This window comes from Caloenas nicobarica, chromosome 10 (assembly GCF_036013445.1).
Source record: "Caloenas nicobarica isolate bCalNic1 chromosome 10, bCalNic1.hap1, whole genome shotgun sequence".
Taxonomy (NCBI): domain Eukaryota; kingdom Metazoa; phylum Chordata; class Aves; order Columbiformes; family Columbidae; genus Caloenas; species Caloenas nicobarica.
Window position 1 is genome coordinate 13,470,896 of NC_088254.1, and position 23,026 is coordinate 13,493,921.

Here is a 23,026-nt window from a genome sequence, read left to right on the forward strand (position 1 = left end):
AGAGGTGAGAGCGAAGGCAGCATTTCTTCTCTTTAATCAGCGAAGGTTCAATACAAGAGGAATAATTCATGTGGCCAGCAATTGATTCTTGCTTGGGAAACCCCAAGGGAGAATTTTAATCATGGAAAGCTCACCTTCTTCTGGGACACACTGAAACTGGGGGGTGGTTCCTTCTGAATGTCTTTTGGGCAGATTACAAAGCGAAGTTTGAATACTCATCTTGTTCCCACCAGATACTTTGCAGTACTGGGCAGGAGCCTCTGGCTGTGGGCATACGCTGCCCCTGCAGCTTCCCTCTGCCACATACAGTAATTACTTTCTTTTCATTAATTGGTCTTAATGCATGCATGCACATCCACAAATCAAGCGACTCACTGCTGCGAGTACAGCAGGTTTTGGCTCGGAAATCGCACACGCCTGGGTTTATAAAGCCAACAGCCCACTACCACCAGCCCCAGCTTCTCCTGAGCAGGTGCAGGAGCATCCAGGGGGTGTAAGAAAATTTGGGGGGCCCAGATTTCCCCAGCAAGTTGCAGGGGCTGTGTGTGCTGACTGCAAACCGGGCAGCCAGGAGGTTAGCTGGCATCTCTGGAAATGAACACGCTGGCACAAGCAGTGTAATGATGGTGATATATTAATGCTGTACCAATGTCAAAGAAACATTACCATCAATTTAAACAGGCAGTATGGCTGATTTATAAGCCAATATATAACCAAATATAGCACAGGAGATGTTTGGAAAAACAAGCATGTGAAATAGGCATGACAGATAGAAAAGCTTTATTAAGAGATGATTTCTGTGATCTCTCTCTCCCAGGACAGTGATAATTTAACATCCTCATCCAAACAGGAACACAGATAAACAGGCCGTAAACTTGTCTCGTTATCCTGCGGTTTGTGCTTTGACGGAAATGACTGATGATTTTTGTACATGAGTGAAATGCTTTAACTTATACCACCGACTGGGGTCTGCTAGGGAAAAGCAATCACCTTACAAGTTACTTGGGAGGGACTAATCAGAGGGATAAGCCTAGTGTGTAATAAAAACACTTGTCTGAGCAACCCGTTCAATCTGACTGATCGGGATTCCTATGGAAATAATTCAGCACACTATACGGTAATGCAAAACAAAATAAGAAAAAAAGAGTGAGGGGGGAAAGTCTTCGTGCCTAATTTGTCATCTAAGGCTGATGAACTCCAGTGCAAAAGCTGAAAAAAATTAAGTGCTAACCTGTAAACAGTTCAACCAGGCAAAAGTGAATATGCAGTTGGCATTTACATTAAAAGCTCTGGTCTGCACATATCCGTCTCCTCATCCCCTTTAAAAAGAACATTTTTTCACCAAAAAGGCCTCAGCCTTATCTATCTAGTACAGGTGGTGGTTTTAGATACTGTGCTACAGACTCAATTTGGACACTTCAAGCTCATTGAGATTGTCAAGTCAAATTAGGCAGAGATAAAAATCAATTACGTTTGGCAAAATCACTCTCAAGGCGCCCTGTGTTTTTTCAGTTATCACTACAAGAGTCCATAACGGGTTATATTAAAAAAGTGAGTATTTATGAACTTAAGTGTTTAATGTAGGCCATCTAAGTCAATCTTCAGCCAGGGCTGACAGTCACGATCCTCTCCGCACAGTAAACACGCCGGGTACCATCAGCCTCCTACCTTGGCTCCATCCACACTGATAATCCGATAGCTGTTTCTCGTGCTGTCATAGAAGTAGGAAACAGTTACAGCCTGCTTGCTTGCGGGAACCCAGTTCTTCTTCGTGCTGGGGTCAATTTGGAAGACATGGGCTCTGGTGGTGAAGATGGGCTGTTCTCTGGAATAGGGAGGGACAGGAGAAATGGATGCATGAGTCTGCAGAAGATGAAATGTCCTAGAAGCCCAGCCGCGACCAGGCATGTTGAAAGCACGAGACAGAGAGTGCCTGGCAATCCCCCAAGTGAAAAGGCAGAGCAGTGACCCTGCCGAGTCACAGTCCAGGCTTGGGTACAGCTCCTCAGCATCACTAAGTGACACTCGGTGCCCTGAAGCTACTGCCGTAACCCAGGAAGCATTCATTTTTTTCCTCCCCATGCTATACTAACTCAGTACCCACCTTTTCCTCAAAATGTTTATTTCCAGGAAAGCACACTCACATGCGTTCTTTCTTTCCACATCCACATATTTTGCCAAAAGCCACAACGAGCCCCCGTGGCTGGATTTCCTCCTGCCGTGCACACCTGTGAACCACCACCTGCAGCTGGGGTTCCTCTGCGGGTGCACCAACGACTCCAGCGATCCACAGGCACGGTATAATTACTGAAATATTAATCTCTGTTCCTTAGAATCACACTGTTCTGTGGATGTGCATGAAAATTTCATCAGATGCAAAGCCAGTCAATTATCCCGGAGAGTGAGGGGGAAAAGAAAAACAACCGAAACCCTGTATTGAGATGTATCGCCTTTCAGATCAGCTATCGGTGGGTGTGGTACTGCCCTGGACACCCCGCTCCTAAACACCAGCCCTCCTCCGATGCTTTTACTCATCAAGAAAATCATTCACCCAGTGGAGGGGATTTGTTTTACCTTCAACACGTGACAATGCAAATCACACATAAAAGCAGAGAACATGCAGGACCAAAAGAACAAAACGTAATACACACAAATCATCCAGGTTGAAGATCAGAATAAAGGCCATAAAACTACACTCACTTCCAAATATACCCTTATTTCAAGTTTAGAAGTGGAAATGAACTGCAAACCAAGCTCTACTGTGCTTTTATATACATGTTTATGCTTTTAGTTCTTAAAAGCTACAGTATATAACGGTCCGTATTAAATGTACTGTTCAATATATTCTTATCACATACGAAATATGATATCATGAAAAGTTACACTTGACAGAATTACGACAGGATTCAAACCCAACTGTACTACAACAGAGTTACCGCTCAAAAATGTTTATCACATGGAAACTGAAAAGGCTGCCAGGCTGAATTTTGCACAAAGCAAACGAAGAGTTAGGTGAAAGGCCAGAGAGGTCTCTCATATACTATTCTTTCCTATGCATATATATAATTCTCTTCTATTATTCTCAGTCCCACAGTTTTGGAACTATACTTTCATTAAGATTTCTATAATCTTCAGCTCTTTGTATATCCACCTGTGCATGTTTAGAATAGAAAAACTTTGGGTACTGTGTGTAGAAACTGTATCAAACATCACACATGATCTTGACCATTGCAGTTAAATTAAAACCGAGTTGAGTAAATTTATGAATATCAAACAGATGAAGGGATTTAAGTGTAGAATTAGCCCAGGAAAAATGGAGTGAGCTTGCAAAGCCCAGAAAGGCCTCAGGAGGGAGAAAATGAAACAATGGTTTTCTGCTTTCAAGACATATGCAAAGTTTTACACTTTCCAGAGGCTGCCATGCAGGTTTCTAGATGGACAGCTGAACCCTGTAAAATACTTACATGAAATACTTACATGAAATAAGGTCAAATTACAATGAGAATGTCATGTTACAGCAGTGACAGAGTAGTATTTGCTACAGCTCTTCTTTATCAGTAACTCACTGAACCTGACTCTCATTTCACATGCTAAAAATTGATGCCATCCTTAGCTGGGAGGACAGAAGGGGCAGGTCTCTGTAACATTTTAAAAAATATTTCCATCATCCATTACACAGGATTAGCAGCCTAACACCCAGAAAGGTCGTGGAGTTTCTTTGCAATAAGGAATGCAGGGAAGGGAAGTTTCGCTCGAGCTGCTTACTCTTTTATTCTAAAAACACGTACTTTCCCTGAGAGAAGAATAATTTTGACTTTATTTTGCCTTTTACTTAGCTCTATATTTTTAGTGGATTCTACTAATACTTGGTTTTGCTAATGGTAATATGACCTATATATTGCAGTCTAAACTTTCAGAACTTCCCTCTGTGCAAATCTGTCCCACAGACAACTTTAATTCCGCTAACTCATTCAGCAATTCCAGAAAACATGGTTAAAACTATGCCTGGCCTCTCTGCAGCAGAAGCAGTAAGCACATGAAGTAAATATGGAGAAAATAAAAATAGAATGAATGGAAAAGCTATGTATCTCCATTTTTTCAGGAGGCTTGTAGCAGCTACTGTTGTCAACAGGAGCTGTATGCACACATCCAAGTGGATAAAGTAATGGATATTGAAGCTCAGGGCTTGAGATAGCCATCCATCCATCCATCCATCCATGTGGGGCTTTTAATAACAAGTAAAGGCATGTTTCTAATACTTATAATTATTAAAAAAATTAAAAAACTCGTTTTGTCTTCCTGGGTGCAAAGAAAGATTTTTGACCCCCTGGAGCAGAGAAACTGTCCCCAGGACACAACCTCCCGTAAGGATTTGCACAGGGGGGGAAATACCCTCCTTCATTGCAGCCCAGACTCCTTTGAGCGGTGACGCACACACAGGCAGCTATAAAACTCTGGCACTCAATTTTCAAATAAAATGCCGGATTAGATGCTTTTACAACACTTTACCACGGCCTTACAGGGCTCCAAATTGAGAAGGATCTTTCCGTGTTACTCCCTTGCAACTTTTGACATTAAAAAAAGCATTTTAGGAACTACTTCATTTGCCAGGTTGTCTTTCATTTTCATTTTTTTCTTTGATATTTTAACAGACATTTATCAAGTTTTATGCTTAAAACATCAGCAATGCTGACTTGAAATCCCCACAGCACATCCCATGCTGACGGCTGAGCCCCCGTAAGCGACTGCCAGTGTGCCCAGGGGGACAAGGAGCAGCCAGCCTGGCTGCAGCCTCGTAAATTGGAAGACAAAGAGAATTTATGAGTGTTTAACAGCTCATGAATTTTAACCAAAGTCGTTAATGATTGATTAAATACTCTTTAAAAAAAAAATCCCTTTAAAAATCAATTTGACAGTAACATCCACTGTTTAGAGTAAAGCTGTTTGAAATGTAGCAAATGGAGATCTAAATTATAGCTAATAGTTGTTAGTTTAATAATACTGATTAAGACAGAAAATGCACTTTGATAAGCTTTCTTTATTATTAAATATGGCCAGCATGATTTATAAATATGACTGCAATTTTCAAGTCACAGTTTTACACGTTTTCGTTTACTTTTAATTTCCATCCTTGTGTCATGTGAGACAAATCTCAAGTAAAAAGCAATCATTCTCCATTAATGCAGAAATATGTCATTAACCTTTTCCGAAGAATTTAGAAAGCAAAAACTAAGACTCTGGAGCTAATTAACTGCATCCACAGCTGTGTGAGATAGAGTATCACTTTCTGGTTAATATATAACCAAGCCAAATTTTACAAGTGTGTGAATAGCTGCAAGCCATGTGTTTCACATTACTCTCGCTAATCAACGGGAATGATCTCTCACTTAGGAAAAGTTCAAATTATTTAATTCACAGTTCCTTGTTTATCCTTTGAATCATGAGCACAACCAGTGATTTCAATCACTCGAGCTGTGAAGGCTCTTAGCTGACTGGCAGCCAGCACCGTAAGGGCTGTGGGATGTTGGGATGGAGCCCCGGCGCCTGGGAGAGCCCCGGACCACAGCCACGCATGGAGCCAGCTCCAAACCGGGCACCGCTGATGTGAGCGCTTCTGCACTTGAGCAATCCTTTTGGTAATAAACACAACGCTGACTCGTGTGGGTGCCTGCAGGATCAGCACCCAAGTTCTTTTAAATGTGCAAAGTGTCCAGGGTGCGCCAGGTGGACACGGCACTGACTGAGCAGTACATAGATCAAAGCAGCTCCTTTACCTCTTGTAGGATCTGGAACATCAAACGTATTTGTGACAGGAGCTCTGGTACTCCACTGGAGGCAGAACCACATTTGCACATTTTGCTGAAACTTTTATTAACAGATCACATAAAATTCTCCATGAAGAGGGTTCCTAATTTACAGGACAGGATTATTTGTGCTTCCCCCACACTAACACTAGAACAGGTTTGCACTAACCGTCTAATTTACCAACTGGAATAAAGATAATTTTTAAAAGAATATGTCCTCATATAGCTGCCATGTGGTGGAGGGTGCACATGCCTGCAGACAGCACGTCAGCGTGGTTTCTGGAACGTGGTGTTTCCTGCTACAGGCCAGCGTCATGCACACGCTGAGCTTTATGCTGCCTGACAGTGCCAGCAGATCTGCAGTGATTTGCTCTAACAAGTATCAGATGATGAGGATCTTTCAAGAAAGAAGAAGAGTAGATACCAATGCAAAATCCTACATTGTGACATACCCCCCCATCAGTGGTCATGATACAAAAAATTTTATTTGCTAAACGCAGCATGATAAACTTGGTGTCAATAGTTATTTGTATTGAGCATCGCTACTACTGCCTGAAAGTTCAATAAAAAGAACTAACCATTTATGCACATCTTTATATATAATGTAATTTGGAGTCCCCCTTGTACGTACGATAATTTGAAAACAGGCAATGTTGCTGAAGAGCGGAGTGCTGTTCCCAGACCATCGCTCCCATCATGGCCAGCTGTGCAGGCACAGCTCCCAGCTTTCCCCTGGCCCCAACAGCCGCCCTCTCCTCCTGTACACAAGCAGGACGGTAACAACACCAGCTCCCAAAGCCACCGAGTGTTCCCTGTGCCTCCGACTTCTCAAAAATGCATGCACAGCTCCAAAGGCTAAAAGCACATCGGTGAGGCAGACATGTGCCTTCAGCCCCCGAGAACACCGAATGAATACATCCTGCCCCTGGACAGCGGCCAGCTCTTCTGCCACTCCTCCACGACCCCAGCAGTCACCAAATGTCCCCCTTCAGCCAGCAGCAGTGCTGGCACCAGGGTCCCCAAGCCTCGGGGTGCACAGCTGCCCTGCCAGGCTGCTGCCGCCTTGCCTTCCTCCACTTTACTGCTATGTGATGGCTCCTGAGTTCACAGATGGAGATTTTTCTCCTATTTGAGATACTCAGCTCGATGAAAGACCAGGCAAATAATGATGCCTAAAACTTACCCGTGAAAATACTGTTTCATCTACCCGTAACACTACTCACTCATACAGGCACATCTCAAACTCTAAAAAAACCACCAATCCCTTCCCCTAAAACACCAAAATCCAAGTAAAGGAAGACTTCTGATGAAGGACGTAACTGCCGTGGGGAGAAGTTATAGCTCATGGTGTCGCTCATAGTAATTAGCACACCAGTTGCAGTGTGTACACAAAATTAATCTTTGCTCAAAGCAAAAGTGAGTCCGCAATCCTCCAGCCTGTTAACTCTATGTATTGAAGGCTCATGCCACCTTGGATCAAATATTTTCAGGAAGCAGAAAACCACATGAATTAATAGCTGCTTCACGATGACTGAGGATGAAGTCGGGGGACCCCTCCTTGCCTCACTGCACATGCTCCAGTCAAGACGAGTGCATCCCCCTCATGTTTCCCACAAACAAAGCAAATTCAGCCACCTCAGCCCAGTTCCCTGAGACAGCGTAACCTTAAAATCCATCACTGCCCAGTTCGCGGCCGGGGTCAGGGACCAGGACGGCAGGCTGGGCCCAGTCAGTATGGGCAACACGCAGAGCTGGGACGGGGGGGTGAACACTAACCCTGCGCATTTTACAGATGTGGCAGCAGCAAACCAGCGTTATGAAAGCAGGCAGCTTGCTCCCTGCCCAAATTGGCATATGCTAATTAAACTGGGTCAGTCAGATCTCATCAGCTGCGACAGGCAGGTTCGGGTGCCGGCTGCCAGCGTACACAACCAGCAGAAGGCAAAAGCCTGTTTCAGCTTGCAAGGGTGCAAAACTCCTAGCGTGAAGCAAGCAGGTGGGTAATGGCTCCATTTTACACCTGAGGAAACAGCCATCGCAGGATAACAGAGCCAGTAGCAAACCTGGGAATAAAATTAAATCGCTTCATTTCCTCTCTGTAGTTTTGCTATCATTTTTGTTGCAGGGCAGTTTTATACCAGATCTTCCACACAGGGAAATTTTTGATTACATGAACTTAAAGGCTAAATCAGCAGCTGAATATTCACCGCTCAACAAAAGAGACTATTGTAAAAACTATCAGAATTTCCAGACCAGAGAGAAGCTATCATTGGCTTTACCAACTGCTCCTACGCGACGTGGAGGCAGGTGGGACAGCTCGGCCCTGCAAACCACCTGCCCCAGCCAAGGGCCAGCAGCTGGATGCGGGTCTGCCCAACACACCTCAGCCAGCCGCCCCACAGAGCTGGGCAGCTCCCGTTTGCCCTGCAACGCAAGCAGTCCTCCTCGCGCAGCTATTTCCATCACGGAAATTACTTGGCAGGATGGAGAAGCAACCTTGAGCAATACAGGGCATGAAGGGTGAGCGCAGAGAGAAAAGTGAGGCCTTAATATCCTAACTGACCCAGAGCGATAGGCAGGGCTAAGAGGGGACAACGGCACTCGGTTTTGGCTCTTTTTTCTTGTCTGTGAAAAACAGCAGGCACCTCTTAAACTGCATTTGCTGGTAGTCTGCTAGCCAAGCTCTGGGCCCCCAGGCAGTGTTTTACTGCAGGTACTTCAGAGGGTACACGGAAAAACTCCTGCAAAACCCTGACTAGCAAAACAGAAATTACACCATCCCTAAAAAAGTAAAAAAATCCTAAACAAACAAAAAGCCAACCAACAAAAACCCAACCAAAACACAAGAAAGAGAAACAGTTATTTTAAAAATATAATTTATTCAAAGTCCTTCAAGTCTTTCAGTTGCAGAAATTCCTATTTTGTAGGCAGACCAATCTTGCGATGAGGTTGAAAAGTAGTGCTGAAACTGACAGCAGGGCTAATCAAGGGCAAGGTCATGCAACTCGTGCAAATAACCACAGTCCTGATTCTCTGGTACCCACTTTGTACTCGACTTGATATCAACTTACCTGCAGAAATATATGAAATTCATGCGAAAAATACATTTTTTTAGGTTACTTCTTTTACAGGCATTATTATTTCAACAGACAGAATGTAATTAGCAAAAGTGCTTCTTGCATTTGTAGGAAACATAATAGTTCCAGTTACTTAGACAAAAAAAAAAAAAACCACAACCTAGTTAGCTAAAAAGGATTTTTTTGTTAAAAGCAGAGATTTTAATTAAAGTCATCTTTGATTTGTGGCTGAGTAAGTCCAAAAGAAGAAATCTTCAGGACAAAAGCTCTCGGTATGAAAATCATTGTAACATCTGTGAGATCTCACAATACCATTATGCCTTTATGAAGTTAATATACAAATTAAAAGGCTTAACTTAGGCAGTGAAAAAGCTCACACTTTATTTTTGGGCTATCTCCAGGTGGCCATTGACCTTTCAAGACACTGTGAATACATACAAGTACTCATACACAAGTGACAGGAACTGAGAGGACCCTGAACTAATTGTCTACAGGTTATTTATTAGGGGGAAAGAAGGCAAAAAAAAAAAAAAAAAAAAAAAAAGAGTTGAGGCATGAGTGTGTGAAACTGATTGTGTTACTCTGATTACTTCAGAGATTTTTCCTGAGAAGACATTGAAAGAGGATCGATAAATTTGCACCCCGCTAATGCTCACGCAGCATCCCATTTGCATAGAGATCAATTCAAACTCTATTAAACTGGAAAAATACCGGTACTCTGTTTATCCCCAGCATCTCCTTTACCTTTTTTGATAAATGAGGCTGCATCAGCACATTAACAGACCCCCAAAGCTTTCCTGTTTCTCTGGATTGGTAAAAAAAAAATTACATTGTCTGGGTTCGCCCCAGCTCCAGTAGAGTTAATGCTTTTAGCAGAGTCTCCTCTGTGGCACAATGTCTGCCTTGTAATATTTCAGCGAGAGATTGCCATTGTAAATTGAAAGTGTAAATCTCGGAGCAGAGAGCATGAGTCTGCAGGGGAGGGAGAGCACCCTCGCCTGCTGCCCACAGCCCCCGCCCGGACACCCCCAGGCTTGTGACGGTTCCCCGGGCTCTGGCTCCCAGACCCGAGCACATGCCCCAAAACGCCCCCCGTGCAGCCCATGTCGGGAAGGATGAGGCGCTGGCACACACCAGCCCGGCATTTTACGTGCTGGGGCCTGCTCTGGAGAGCTCTCGGTGAGCCGCTCAGCAGCAGCGCGGGGAGGCTCGAGCAGGAGGGACCCCTGAGGAGCTCATTACAGGGGGTGTTGGGGCTGAGCCGGCCCAGGGGTACCCCACTGAGCTCCCCCTCACGGGGCACGCACCAGCCTCTGCTGCTGTCGGAGCAGCCCAACCAAACCCGAACAAAACCACAGCTCCGTGCCACTGTGAATTTTCTCATTCACAGGAAGAACACCATGGGGGCTGGTTGGCTTGTTTTCCAAAGGAGAAACAAGGAGCCAGTGTGCAGATCTGAACTAGTTCCTCCAGCACTATCCAAACCCAGGCAGCAGTGTTCCCCAGGGCCCTCGCCGCCCCACAAGTGCTCCCCAGGAGCCCCAGCACTGGCCTTGCTGGGGGACATGAGGTGCCAGCAGCCCCAGTCACTCCTGGGGAGCACCAGGTACCTTCGCACCCCACGTCAGATGCCACGCACATCTAACAGTAGCACTGGTGAGAAACGATCCAGGAGTAGAAAATAACGTAACACAATGTTGGAGAAAGAGAGTAATTTATTTTGCATTTGTAAACCAGCGAGAAAATCCTTTAGCATGCTAGTGGAGTCCTTATTATTAATCCTTTGCACTATGTCTTCTGTGTGGCACAAGGCCAGGGATACTTTGAGGTTGTGTGTGCTATTTGGTGTTCATTTAAAAAATGAAAAGATTAAATGTCACAGGATATATGATCAAAATACATTGTACCTACAAACCTAAGACTGAAGTGAAAGACCACATGTGCGTTTGTGTGTGCAAAACCCACCAACACCACCAGGGCAGCATCTTTCTGTTTAGGACTTTTTCTTCTCCCATGCTATAAGAATTTGCATGGCAGATGAGGTTATCTTTGCACAAAGAAATCTGAAATGTTGATTTTAATCAGTAGCATAATCAAAGCCTCACTATTGCAAAATAATATGATTAAACACTCCATTATTTCAAGCGCCACAGAAGTAAGCAGATCCTTGGAGGGGAGTTACTTTTGTGCACTAATCCATGCATGTAATTATCGATATGCTTTCCCATACCCTATTCAAATGCTCTCCCCTGAGGCTTTTCTTCCACTTACGCTAGGGAAAAAAAAAAAAAGCACCAATCAGTTCAGTTTAAAGAACAAGTTGTATAACTCTTTTTGATCTACTGCCTAAAGGATCAAATAAGGAATTCTACGAGCCGTAACGTCAGAGGAAAGCGATAGGGCTTTGCTCGTCCCAGTGGCCACCACCACGTGCCGGCAGCGCAGGCAGGGCACGGCGCGCACCCTGTGCCAGGACACGCTGCGGCCGCAGGCGCTGCCAGAGCACCTGGGCTAATAAAACACTCGGGTCCGAGAGCTTTATTAGACAGCGAGAAAAAGGGTGCCAACAGATGGCTTAATATGAGGATGCACGACTTCATTGAAACTTAAGCATGGAAAAATTCAACGCAATTAAAGAATAAGAGATTTACTATGTATGAGATTAGAAAGATGTAAACCAATGCCTGCACTGGGGTTTTGGTACAGGTATCAACTTGCCCGTTGCTGAGAACAGCACCGGGCTGGCAAACAGCACTGCCATGTTTAAACAGATCTGTTGCTAACAGCCTCCTTCTAGAGCAAACCATCTAGAAGAGAAAAATCATCAAATGTAGTCAAGAACACCAAAGGTGGTGTATTAAAAACACCAAAGAGAGGTCCCAGCGCAAGCGCAGCCCCCGTGCTCGCAGCCAGGAACCCTGCAGCCACGGCTGGGAAAGGCGAGGTGTCAGACACGAACAAGCACGGCTAAAGCCAGTGCCATTCCCCGCTCAGTCCAGTTTAAATTAGACTATCTGGAAGAAAGCAGATTTCCATTTTCTGGCAATTCTAATAGACTAATAGAATCAACAACCAGAGTATTTTGGTTGCTGCAAGCACACAGGCAGCACCTCTCTAGGGAACTTGGGGACGCAGTTCTTAAAACTAACGTATTTACTAGCAGCCAGTAAGATCGCTGAATGACACATTTCTTCTGCTTCAAGTTTAAAATGCAAGGGAGATTTCAAACATTTAGAAGCTAATGTTATTCACTTTATTCTTTAAAAATATAACACCATCTGTTGCCACCAAGTTTACAGTACAGATCTCAGATATGTACATTTATTTGTTGGTATAAAAAGCTGTCGGCAACTCCAGCACAAAAGTCAAGAGCCTCTGGTAATCTCCTGAGCTTCAGAGAGGGAAAAACTACTAAATCTGAAAAACTTAACCAACAGGTCATTAATGAGAAGCAGTGTACAACAACAGACCCATGACTTCCCTCACCACAAAAAAAACCCCACACACCAGTAAAACCACAAAACTAAACCTCTACAACCTGCTAATTCCACAGTAAAGCAAAGTGCACATATCTGGAGGTAATACTAGGAGAAACTTATCCCAGAAGTTCCTGAACCTCAACAGCTACCTATTTCTGATCCCCGCAGTCCTGCTCCCTCGACACTTCTGATTTCTGCACGTCAATGCCTCCAACTCTGAGTTCTGCGAGGTACAGCTTCTACGAGCTGTGGGCTATGGGAGGATTTAATTTCAAGTATCAGCATTTTTCATGTGATGCAGGTTCCATAACTACAGGCTATAACGCAAATGATGCAAAAAAAGAAAAAATTACATTCATGTCAGCAGAGTCTCAAAAATGAGTGTGGGTTGGCTGAAAATTTGTACAATAAACAAAACACAGCTCACATTCTTATTATAAAGTTACTATCCAAGATATTTCCTGGGTAATATGTAAAAACACACAAAAAGTTCAAGTTATTTTTTGGATATGTATTAGCCATTACAAATCTAACCCAAGTTTTAAGGAGGCCAATGGTCCTGATCAGCCACACTAGGACACCTGCCAGGGCTAGATCTGCAGGAGCAGCCAAAAGTCAGACCTCTTACGGTGTCAGATCATTAGGAATTTTAAAATAAAAAGCCCTTGACCTATTTCAAAAAATTATTCACTCTGCTGAAAAGCCATCTTCTCACTTTTCTGAAGTCAAGCAAGAAACCTTGGAAGAATCTTACCTGTATGATGCTAATGATCACGTCTCATGCTTCTAACATTTAGCTATTTGTGCCTTGGAAATTAATACAACAGGAGAGGATTTAATAATAATAACTTTTTTCCCCTGTGACATACTCTGTCCTGCTGGTATTTCTTGATTGAAAGACTGCAAGTAAATCTGGCTTTGCCTTACAAAACTAAGGTCTACTCGACATAAAAATCCAATTAGCGCTACAAAAATTAAGGCATAACATTTCCTCAGTCTCATTTACAGCAATATAGACTTTTTTTTTTGCTTTCTGTCAAGAGTGAAGGACACAGCTGAACAATGTGATTTTTTCCATCTCATTTGTATATTGATTGTAATAAGGCCAGACAGGTAGGCCTACACAAGTGCTGATTCTGTCAGCAGCCAAAGTTGCCAGGACTGTGAATATTGTCACTTATAGATTGATAAATGGACTACATGGACTAATTGTATTTCAGCATGTCTGGACAGATGGCAAATCTTACAGCCATATGGTGATTATTTCCACTGTGCTGAAAGTATATTAACACTTACCAAAATGTTTAAAGTGATGAGATGATCTAAAATAATTTTTTCCACGAACTGGGATAAAAATGATGGGATCGGACAGGCCGGCACGCCGGGGCTGGGCTCTCTTCCAGGATTCCCATTTGGTGCAGGCTCGAGGGCCTGCGGGTATCACAGAGTTATTGATAAAACCAGCTGTGTCCTGGTCCTCAGCTGGAGCACAGCCGTGCTGCGATAGCCAGGGGATAACATGCCGTATTTTCACTGTTCTGTGTTGCCCTGATTTAGTTGCCACTATTTGCTGCTTGATATGCCAGCTGCCCTGTGAGTTGGCAGCACTGATACATACACTTTCTTTTCCTGGTATTTTTTTCTAAATCCTTCTCTGCTCTCTGATCGAAAATACATTGAAGTTATTGTCCTGCTTTTTAAGGTGGCCACATACCCAGCCCTGGCCTATGCAAATGCAGCAGAGGATGGCCCAAACCATGGACAGGAGCGTCTCTGGAGCAGAACTATACGTGCGTTACATACACTTACCTGTCCCACGACTGCTCCCAAAAGAGGAATCAACTGGGACAGGACAGAACCATGCCCCAGCAATCCTGTGAAACAAACCAAACAGGATGGTGACGAGCAGCTCGTCCTGCTCACTGCAACTGGATGAGCCATTGCCAAGTTCTACAGCACTGCTTCAGCACAAAGCCAGTAGCTCATCATATTTACCAAATGCAAACAAAGCGCTCGATGGATAATACGCCAGGCTGACACGCATCCCAGATGACAAAACCTGCTTATGGCTGCGTCCTTTACTAATACTTTCGCTGTGGAGCTTTGAACCTTTTATGAGACTTATGCAGCAGTGAATTCAAAACAATGTTCAAAACAATGGGAGAGTACGTGCAGGAGACCTGATCCTCTTCTGCTCTAAGTTACTGCTTCTTTATACCAAAGACATGTGAGCAAAATCAGCTCAATAAATTCTAGATGGATTTTTATGCTAGAATAATAAGCCATATTACACAACTCAATTTTTTGCCTCATTTTCAGAATAAAATTCTGAACATGTACTTGTTTTAAAATAGGATTAAAAACTATGTATTGTGTTATGTGCTAATGGTAGGATATTCCTTGCTAGTGGAGGCAGATGCCTCCACTTTCTCTCCCTTGCTGGGAGAGAAAAAGTTTATGGACCAGTTTCCCCTATTTGCCATAAGTAAATTATAGCAAGTGAAGAGCTAGGAACTGCAATCTTCGTAGTCCCTGCGATCTAAAATTAGTGCCTGGTGTTAGTATGCAGAATGGATCAAGTACTCACTCAGCCACTGAGGACAAGGTGCCAACTGGTGAGAAATACTTACTACGTTTTTTTCACGTTCACACTTTAGCACCCTAAGAATTAAAATCGATTTGACTTGTAAGGCCTCTATTACAGATCCCTCTAAACACAGTTGTCTCTTAAGAAGCTTTACCACCCCTGAAAGGCAGCCAAAGAGCATTTCAGTTCCCTGTTTCTCCCCGACTAGCCCTGTGTTTTCCCATGTGCCTCCCCAGCCAACACGGTGACCCAGGAGCTGCGGCCACCCCGGGCACGGTCGGGCTGTCCTCCTGCAGGGACCACAGAGCAGTGCCACCGCAGGGCAAGGAGAGCCAAAATGGGACAGAAGAAGAACAGAAAGGGAGGAAAATTACCTTAGATCCAAGGTGCAAAGTTTGGACCACCCTGTTTAACTCATGGAAATCAGTTCAGCACTGAATCATCCCACACTGTTCCCAGCAGTCCTGTGTCTGTTTTCTCTGCTGGCAAATAATTCATAGGTCATCCTGTAAAGCAGCTGATGAACATAAACTCTTTCCATTACAACCTCATGCCACTTATGCTAATTTAACACTTATTTGGAAGTGTGTTGCTAACCGGTGCAATGTTACTTTGATATTTCACGGGAGAAGCCTTCTGGACTGGTACCATATTTTTCAATGTCTTAAGGACAAGGATGCCAATTCATAAGGCAGGGAGGAACAACCAAACCCGGAACGTGAAGTGGATTAGATATTTTGATTCCGTTCCAAACTCTAAGCTTAAAATATAAAAACTTTGGCAACTTCTCCCCCATAGAATTTGAAATGCTAATTTCTAACTCAATGGAGAAAAGTTCTTGCAAAGATCTGAACAAAACATATGCAAGATTACTACTCCGAGACTGAAAAATTCAGAACAGATTTTCCCTGTTGAGGGAAAAAGCGGTAAGCACAACCGCAGGAGAGGTGTTTACCCCAGGCTTCACCAGGAGCTCAGGCCAGCTGAAGGAAGAATCTCTCCCCATAGCGCTCTGCAGAACCACAGGCTTTGCAGAGAAGTCTGGGGGGATGAAGCAGGGTGAGTGAGACTGTTGCGAGCATCAGGCTGCATACAACTAAGTCCTTGAAAGCTGATGCATCTTCCATAATATGCAATTTTGAAGGTCTCAAAAACCAGATGCTTAGAACTTTCTGTCCAGGGAATGTCTTTGAGGATCGCACAGAAACTTCAAAGGCATTATTTGTCCTTCGGATCTCTCAAAAGAGAAAGTGGAGTTTCAAACCCATTCCCTTGCTCCAAAGCACAGGGGAAGGTGAAAGAGGAGCACACAGGGAAAGAAAAGCTCTTGGAGGAAACACGGACTCACGCATGCTTGTGGACCTGCCTGCGAGGAAACAAGCAGCCTCTTCCCCAACCCCAGGTAACTCCCAAACCATCAGCTCCCTTTCTGGAACGTGGGACACGACCCCTGCTCCACAGCTATTGTGTTTCATTGCAACCGAGATTAGAGATTCAGGCTCTTAATAGAATTCCCTTGAATTTGGGTGGGTGTAGCGAAGTGTCAAATCACTGTTCTCAGTCAAGCCAGTTTCTATTTGTCTTGAAAAGAACCATAAGCCAAATTAGACTCCCTTTTTATGTACCAGCATTTTTAGAAGATCTCTTAAATACAAGTTTAAAAAGACCACCTCTATAAACAACAGGCAACAGAAAATTAGCTATCTCCTGTACTGGACTACATAAGTGACAAGCAGCTGTCAAACACAAAATAAAATAACCATGAAGAGAGAGAGCTCTCATTCACCTGTGTGCTGTAAAGTTTTAGGCAACTAAATCTCCTTTATTGTTTCATGAAAGAATAAATTTCTCCCTATCTCAGCTGGAGGAGGATTATTATGACAATCACCGGATTATACATGTACATAAGTAGAGTCCAAAGATTCTTTTATCTCCTCATTGTACATCCAAGGGCAATGGTTTGTGCCCTTGAGTGTACACTGTGCCCATGGGCACCTCAGGGCTGTCCTGTCTGGGCAGAAACCTCCTGGCAGGTCAAGGAGGAGCATTTTGGTTTTGGACCTACCATGGGTTCAGACTCCATGAAAGTTTAAGAGGTGGGGGCTTTACCTGGAGAGGCAGTGCACAGGCACAGGCTGGTTAGAGATGGGCGATGACATCGCAGAGACAAGGGGACAACGATGCTGTCGCTATCTTTGCGCTGGTGTCCGAACTACCTACCAGAACAGAGCTCCTGCCTAGTCTTTAGACATCACCATCTCTGAAATAAATAATAATAAGATGTCAGAGTCTCTCTCCGTTTCCCCATGCATCCTCCAAGCAGCCCAGAGTCACCGCACAGCCCCAAGTGCTGGTCGCTGATATTTTGCACATCTCAGAGCATTTCTCCCTCTTTCTTTTTTTTTTTTTTTTTTCCCAAACGCTCTCATTGACAGCTTTCAATATCACAAAACGGATCACATGTTCCCACTTAAACAACTGCAGGGAGACATTTTAGATGTGTGCAACAGATTTACAGCGGGAAGCTGGAATACAAAAGCCCAATAAAACCGGGGAGTGAACCAAAGGCAACAGCAAAGTGTTGCTGTTATGGATTACAGAGCAACTCAGCAAAAGCTAAGAACTTAAGTCAGTCACTGCAATACAATTAATATGAGGAGAGACGGTGTCCATGTTGAAGTATGTTTTAAAAAGGAAAAGCCTTGCTGAATGCTCCCAGCTTTGGCTACACTACCTGTCCTTCCTCCAGGGCTGAAACAACCAGTAACGAATACTGAAATTAAGATGCTCACACCTTCACGTAATAAAATTAACATTTCCTTTCAGAGCCATGCATGATTTAAATCTTAAATTTTTTCCCTCCCCGAAATACAGTGCTCCATCCCTGATGAGGATCTACTGCAAAGCATTAAGCAGAGGCAAACAAGTGTTTATACAGTAAGTACTCCTACACACCATTTCACAGTTCATGAGGAAGGATTCTCAGTACAACTAGAAGTAGTTTTAGGAAAAAATACTGTACAAGCTGGCTACATATTTTTAGACATATTCCAAAGAGGCCTTTGCTGTCTTGCTGCATTGATGTACTAAACCCCCCTGATAAGAATGCAGTTGCAGAACTTCTACTATTATAATGCAAATGCTAACAGGGAACAACACCTGGCTGCTCCGGAGGGCTCTTTCAGGCCCCCTAATGTGTAGGCAGAAGAGTGCAACTTCTACAGAAAACATCATTCTGAATTGCAGCAGGATTTGAGTTTCCAAATCCCGCAGGCTGCAGTGCAACTTCCAGACAGAAAGAAAACAGTTTGTCACTTCAGAAATTCTTACAATCTTGCATTTTGATAAGCCACATCAAATAAATAAAATCAGACTAGTGTGTGGGGGAGGCAGGAAAGGAGGATACGTCGCCACTGAAGTGAACAAGCTTTGCACAGTAACCAGCAGTCACTTCTGCTCACACCTCCATCGCCAGGCCCTCTTTCCCCCATGTCAAATCTGCAGTCTCTTCTCCATGATAAAGCCACAGTTGTTTTGCAGCTAAAGCTCCGAGTCTTGCCAGCCTTCAACAAGAAGCCCACAAATCCTAAAACACCTACGCAGCAGAGCCTCCTGCTCCCCTATGAGTCATTAAGCAGGCTGTCCCGCTTGGTGATGTCATCCAGCAATATCAATTTTTTTTAAAACAAATCCTAAAACGCCTCGAGCATCAATTATTTAAAATATTCTCTTCGTTTTAATCCTGACCCCAGTGGCAAAATTACCATTACGAAGCATTTCCAAGTGATGCAAAAGGGCCCAATAGCCTCTAATAGTTGCTACGTCAATGAGGAGTAAGCAGCCAGCTACTCGTGTCACACATGAGCTAAGCAGAGATCATCCAAGCCAGCAGCAGCGGGCAGATTTCTCTCTTACAAACAGGCAGAGAGCAGCTAGGATGTGTCATCAAAAACATAATCAAAGATCAACTGCATCACCCAATCTCATCTTGTACATTTTGCATGAGTACGTATTACACAACCCCTGCTCACACCGTCTCTAACCCGCGCTGGGTGATGCGTGGCTGTGGCGCAGCAGCGACCTGCCCTGATGCTAATGGTCTATTCCCTGCCTAATTGCTCTTGCCATTAAAAGTGCTTCTTTAACGCTCAAGCTTAAACGCTTCCTGTCTTCCTTTGAAGGCAGTGCCCTTGTCACATTCTGAGATTTAATAACAAGATTGTCAGCTATTTACAGTGTACAGTTGAATTATCAGAGAGACATAGTTGAAATAATGTTCCCTTAAGCACATTTACATCCTAAAAAGCCATGACCAAAGCACAGTATAAACAAGTCTCATGCTGTATTTGCAGTGCACAAAGTGCACAAAGGCAACAGGCAGCATTCAGGTGAAAGCAGGCAGAGATCTGACCATGTAATAACCTTCAGGACCAAGAACCTTCCCACTCCGCACAAGCCCTATCACAAAGTCAACAGGAAAACCAAGAGCGGAATCAAAATGCTTACGTGTCCTTAAATAAATGTTCATGGGTGAGGCTATTTATTGTAGGCACTGCGCTAATAGAGCCAAATCAATGAACAAAATGAATAAACAGCACTGCAGAAAGTCTAGGTGCAAAACCAGGCTGATGCCCTTGGTTTTGCGTTCTCAGCAAACTCATTTCTGCTCTCTGCCCATTTCCGTCACGGGGGAATAAGACTGAACAGTTTAAGACACTCTGTCAGATTTCAAACCAGTCAAAACTATTTTCAGTTTAAAGGAACTGAACATCAAATAATTCTTTAACATTTCAAATGATGCTTTTGTTATCAGGAGACCTATTCACCATCTTCTTTTCAAATAGAAAGAGGGACTTGAGGGACATCCCAGCTTTTGGGAGGATATTTTATTCATACGTTTTTTCTCAAGTTATAATCAAATTATCAGTGGTAATTAATTAGCCTAGTAGCTGAAAGTAACTTCACTATGATTACTCTCTCAGCATTAAGTTGTCTTTCTGTATTGTCAATGCGAGCAATTTTTTGTGAAATTTGCACCAGGCTCTCAAACTAGGCATGGTACTGGCAGATCTTTCCTATCGTACTTTGCTGAAATTATCTCTAGTAGACCCAAAGATTTCTTTTCTTAACCCACTGTGTCTTTCATGCCAATCATTCATTCATTCATCATTTTTTCTGCTATTCTTTTATTAACTTGTTTTGTAATTTGTCCCAATCCCATGTTCTCCTTGAAGCTCATTCACACAGATTTTTGCCCAAATTCAGTTATGTGCATCTGCAATGTTACAAACTTTTCACACAATCGTGTGAGAGGTGACAAAGGCTCTCACTTGATGGCAGACTTGGGTGAAACACTCCAACATTCCAGGTTTGCTCACTCACCTGAATGCAACCACACCAAAATCCTAACCAAACACAAACCCTTGTGACCACTAACCTTATTAAATTGCATTAAATATTATGTATAACACGTTTTATACATACTGTTGAGGTCAACTGAGTTTTCTCATCCGCTTCAGTGAACTCAACATGCTGCTCCAGAACTTAAAGTTCTCTGGACCTGACTTCTTCGTTGGATCTTGTACAGACATCTATATCTGCACAGACATATTGAATTCTCCAAGTCAGAACAGCAGCCATTTATACCCACTCTGCAAAATGGGAATAGCTACATGAGGAACCAAGGCTGTGAAGAACAGGACATCCCCAGCCAGCTGCTTCAAAAATCATGAGATTAACAGCATCTATCAAATCTCAGTCCCTTTCCTTGAACATCGACATTATCACCAGTCAGATGACACCCAATATAATCTGCCCCCCTGAGCTATGCTAGGAACTCAACCAAAGCTGCTGATGTTAAAACCCCAAAAAAGAGTCTCTGAGCTCAAAGCACCAAACCAGCTGCATTTGGGCAAACACTCACCCCAGTCCCACTTTGAGGGATGCTGGCTCTGCAGAGAAAGCCAGGTGCCATGACCTGCCCACCACTCCGCGGTCCCAGGATGGCCCCTTCCCTCGCGGACAGATGGCTTCGCCCAACTTTGGAGGGAGCCAGCACGAGACTCCTGTGAATGTCTGCGGGAACTGGGCGACAGCCAAGGTGAATTTCCTCTGCAACGCGCTATTCCCCACTACAGAGCAGCTTAGGCAAAGCTTATCACCATGGTATCTGGAGTACTGCTGGTTCCAGGAAAGGCCAGCTTGAACGCCATCCAAAATTAATGTCTTCCTATAACACTGGCTTCATCACATCATCTGCTTCCTTCACCACCTTCTTTCTTCGTCCTCCCTTTTGTTTGCCTTTTACCCCCCACATAAAGCCATATGTTGGCCGACGGACATTACTGCTGCTAACAGCCGAAAGGAAGAATGCAAGGCAGACTTTCCTGATGCTCTTAAATGTCACTGCATAATAAAAACATTACATATGATTACTCTCAGAAATAGAGGCCCCCAACTGCACCTTCCCAGGAGAGGGTGTCTTGTTCATGAGTCCAATCTCCTTAAGATGAGGTTACTTCATTGCTTGATCCCACCTTGGAAACTCATGTTTTCCCACCTTCCTGGAGGAAAGCGTGGACTCAAAGCCTACCTGAGGGAGGTACAGATGGATCCAGCCAGACAGGGCTCATTTACCACATTAGCCCCTGCAGAAGCAGCACAGAGAAGCCATCTCATATCAGCCAAAAGAAAAGTGAACTAGTTCCTCATTAACCTGTGTAGCACACATATTAGTACACAGCTTTCTGTAATGATTTCTAACACTCAGAGACATGATTTTCACTTTCATATGGTTTATAAAACAGATTTAAAACTCAATTTTATTGCTAGAGGGTGTTTAAATTAGTTGTGTTTCAATCCAACAGATAATATAAATAATGGCTTCAGCAGTAGTGAAGTGATTTACAGGTCTAATCCAAACAGGATACTTGTCATGCGCCCCACAACAAGCAATGTTTTGTAATGGACAGATAAGGAAATACAAAGATACTGAAGAAATGAAAATAGTAAAAGAATGTAAGCACAGATGAAGCAGCTATCCAATACCTCCTCGAATTATCTAATAAGTAAACCTGAAGCATCTTTATAACTGGAAAGTTAGCTTAGACTGCTTAAATTGAGGTCAAATTGAATAAGACTAGATGAGCAGGCACAGCTCACTAAAATCAGAGCCATAGACATGTGAGTGGCTTTCTTGGTTGTTGCAACATCAAGACACAAATCAGGTGGTACTTTCAAAGATTTCTACAGCTGGAAATGCATTACATTGGGGTTTTCAAATAGCTCAGGTTTAAGCTCTGAGACTATGGAGGCAACAACAGTTAGCAGATATGCTGGGCAGAAGAAAGTGGCGATTTAGGAAAAAAATCGTTCCTTTTAAAGTAAACATTTGTTCAGCAAGATCCTTAACAGTGGCTTGACCAAAGACAATGGGTTTTGGCCTGCAGGAACCTTCACATTAACTTCAATGGGCACTGAAGCAGACTTTTCCCCCCCGGACACTTATTTACAACATTGTTTTCACATTCCCTGAATTACAGGCATTAATTTTTTTTTAAACATGTAAATTACCTTTGTAAAACTTGACACTACCTCTCTGCCTAATAAGTTGAACTAAAACAACCGTTTAAATAGCTCAGCTCACAGTTAATATGCAATTTAAATAGCTTTGCTGAGCTTGAGTAGCTATATCAGGTTTCATAGCTCTGTCACTACCAAATCCACAGGCAGCATTTAAATGAATCATTAGTAATGGTCACTCCCAGAAATTTTTAAAAAAAGAAATATATATATACACATATATATTTCAGAGCTAAGAGTCAAGTAATTGTTATAATTTCTGTGAGAAGGTGCCCCATATGTGATACAAAAATGTGCCCAGGAAAGCAAACCCCACGGGAATGCCTGGGACAAAATATATCCTTTCAACTAAGAAAGACTGAGCTCTGTGCTCTGATCACAACATGCTTCACAAAGACAGATGAGTACCGAGGTGCCCATTTCACAGAAGGAAAAGCTGGAGCAGGCAGAGGTGAAGGATTTTCCAGCAGAGATGGAACAGGGAGGAACCTGGGAGGG

The 23,026-nt window shown here is 43.4% G+C and overlaps 1 protein-coding gene across 1 annotated transcript in view; it reads right to left on the reverse strand.

Annotated features, from left to right (window-relative positions):
* HOMER2 (homer scaffold protein 2) overlaps positions 1-23,026 on the reverse strand; it is a 63,022-nt gene that overhangs the window by 37,853 nt on the left and 2,143 nt on the right. Inside the window, exon 2 of the mRNA XM_065641478.1 lies at positions 1,669-1,825. Coding sequence (XP_065497550.1) covers positions 1,669-1,825 — 157 coding nt within the window. The remainder of the gene's footprint in view (positions 1-1,668; positions 1,826-23,026) is intronic.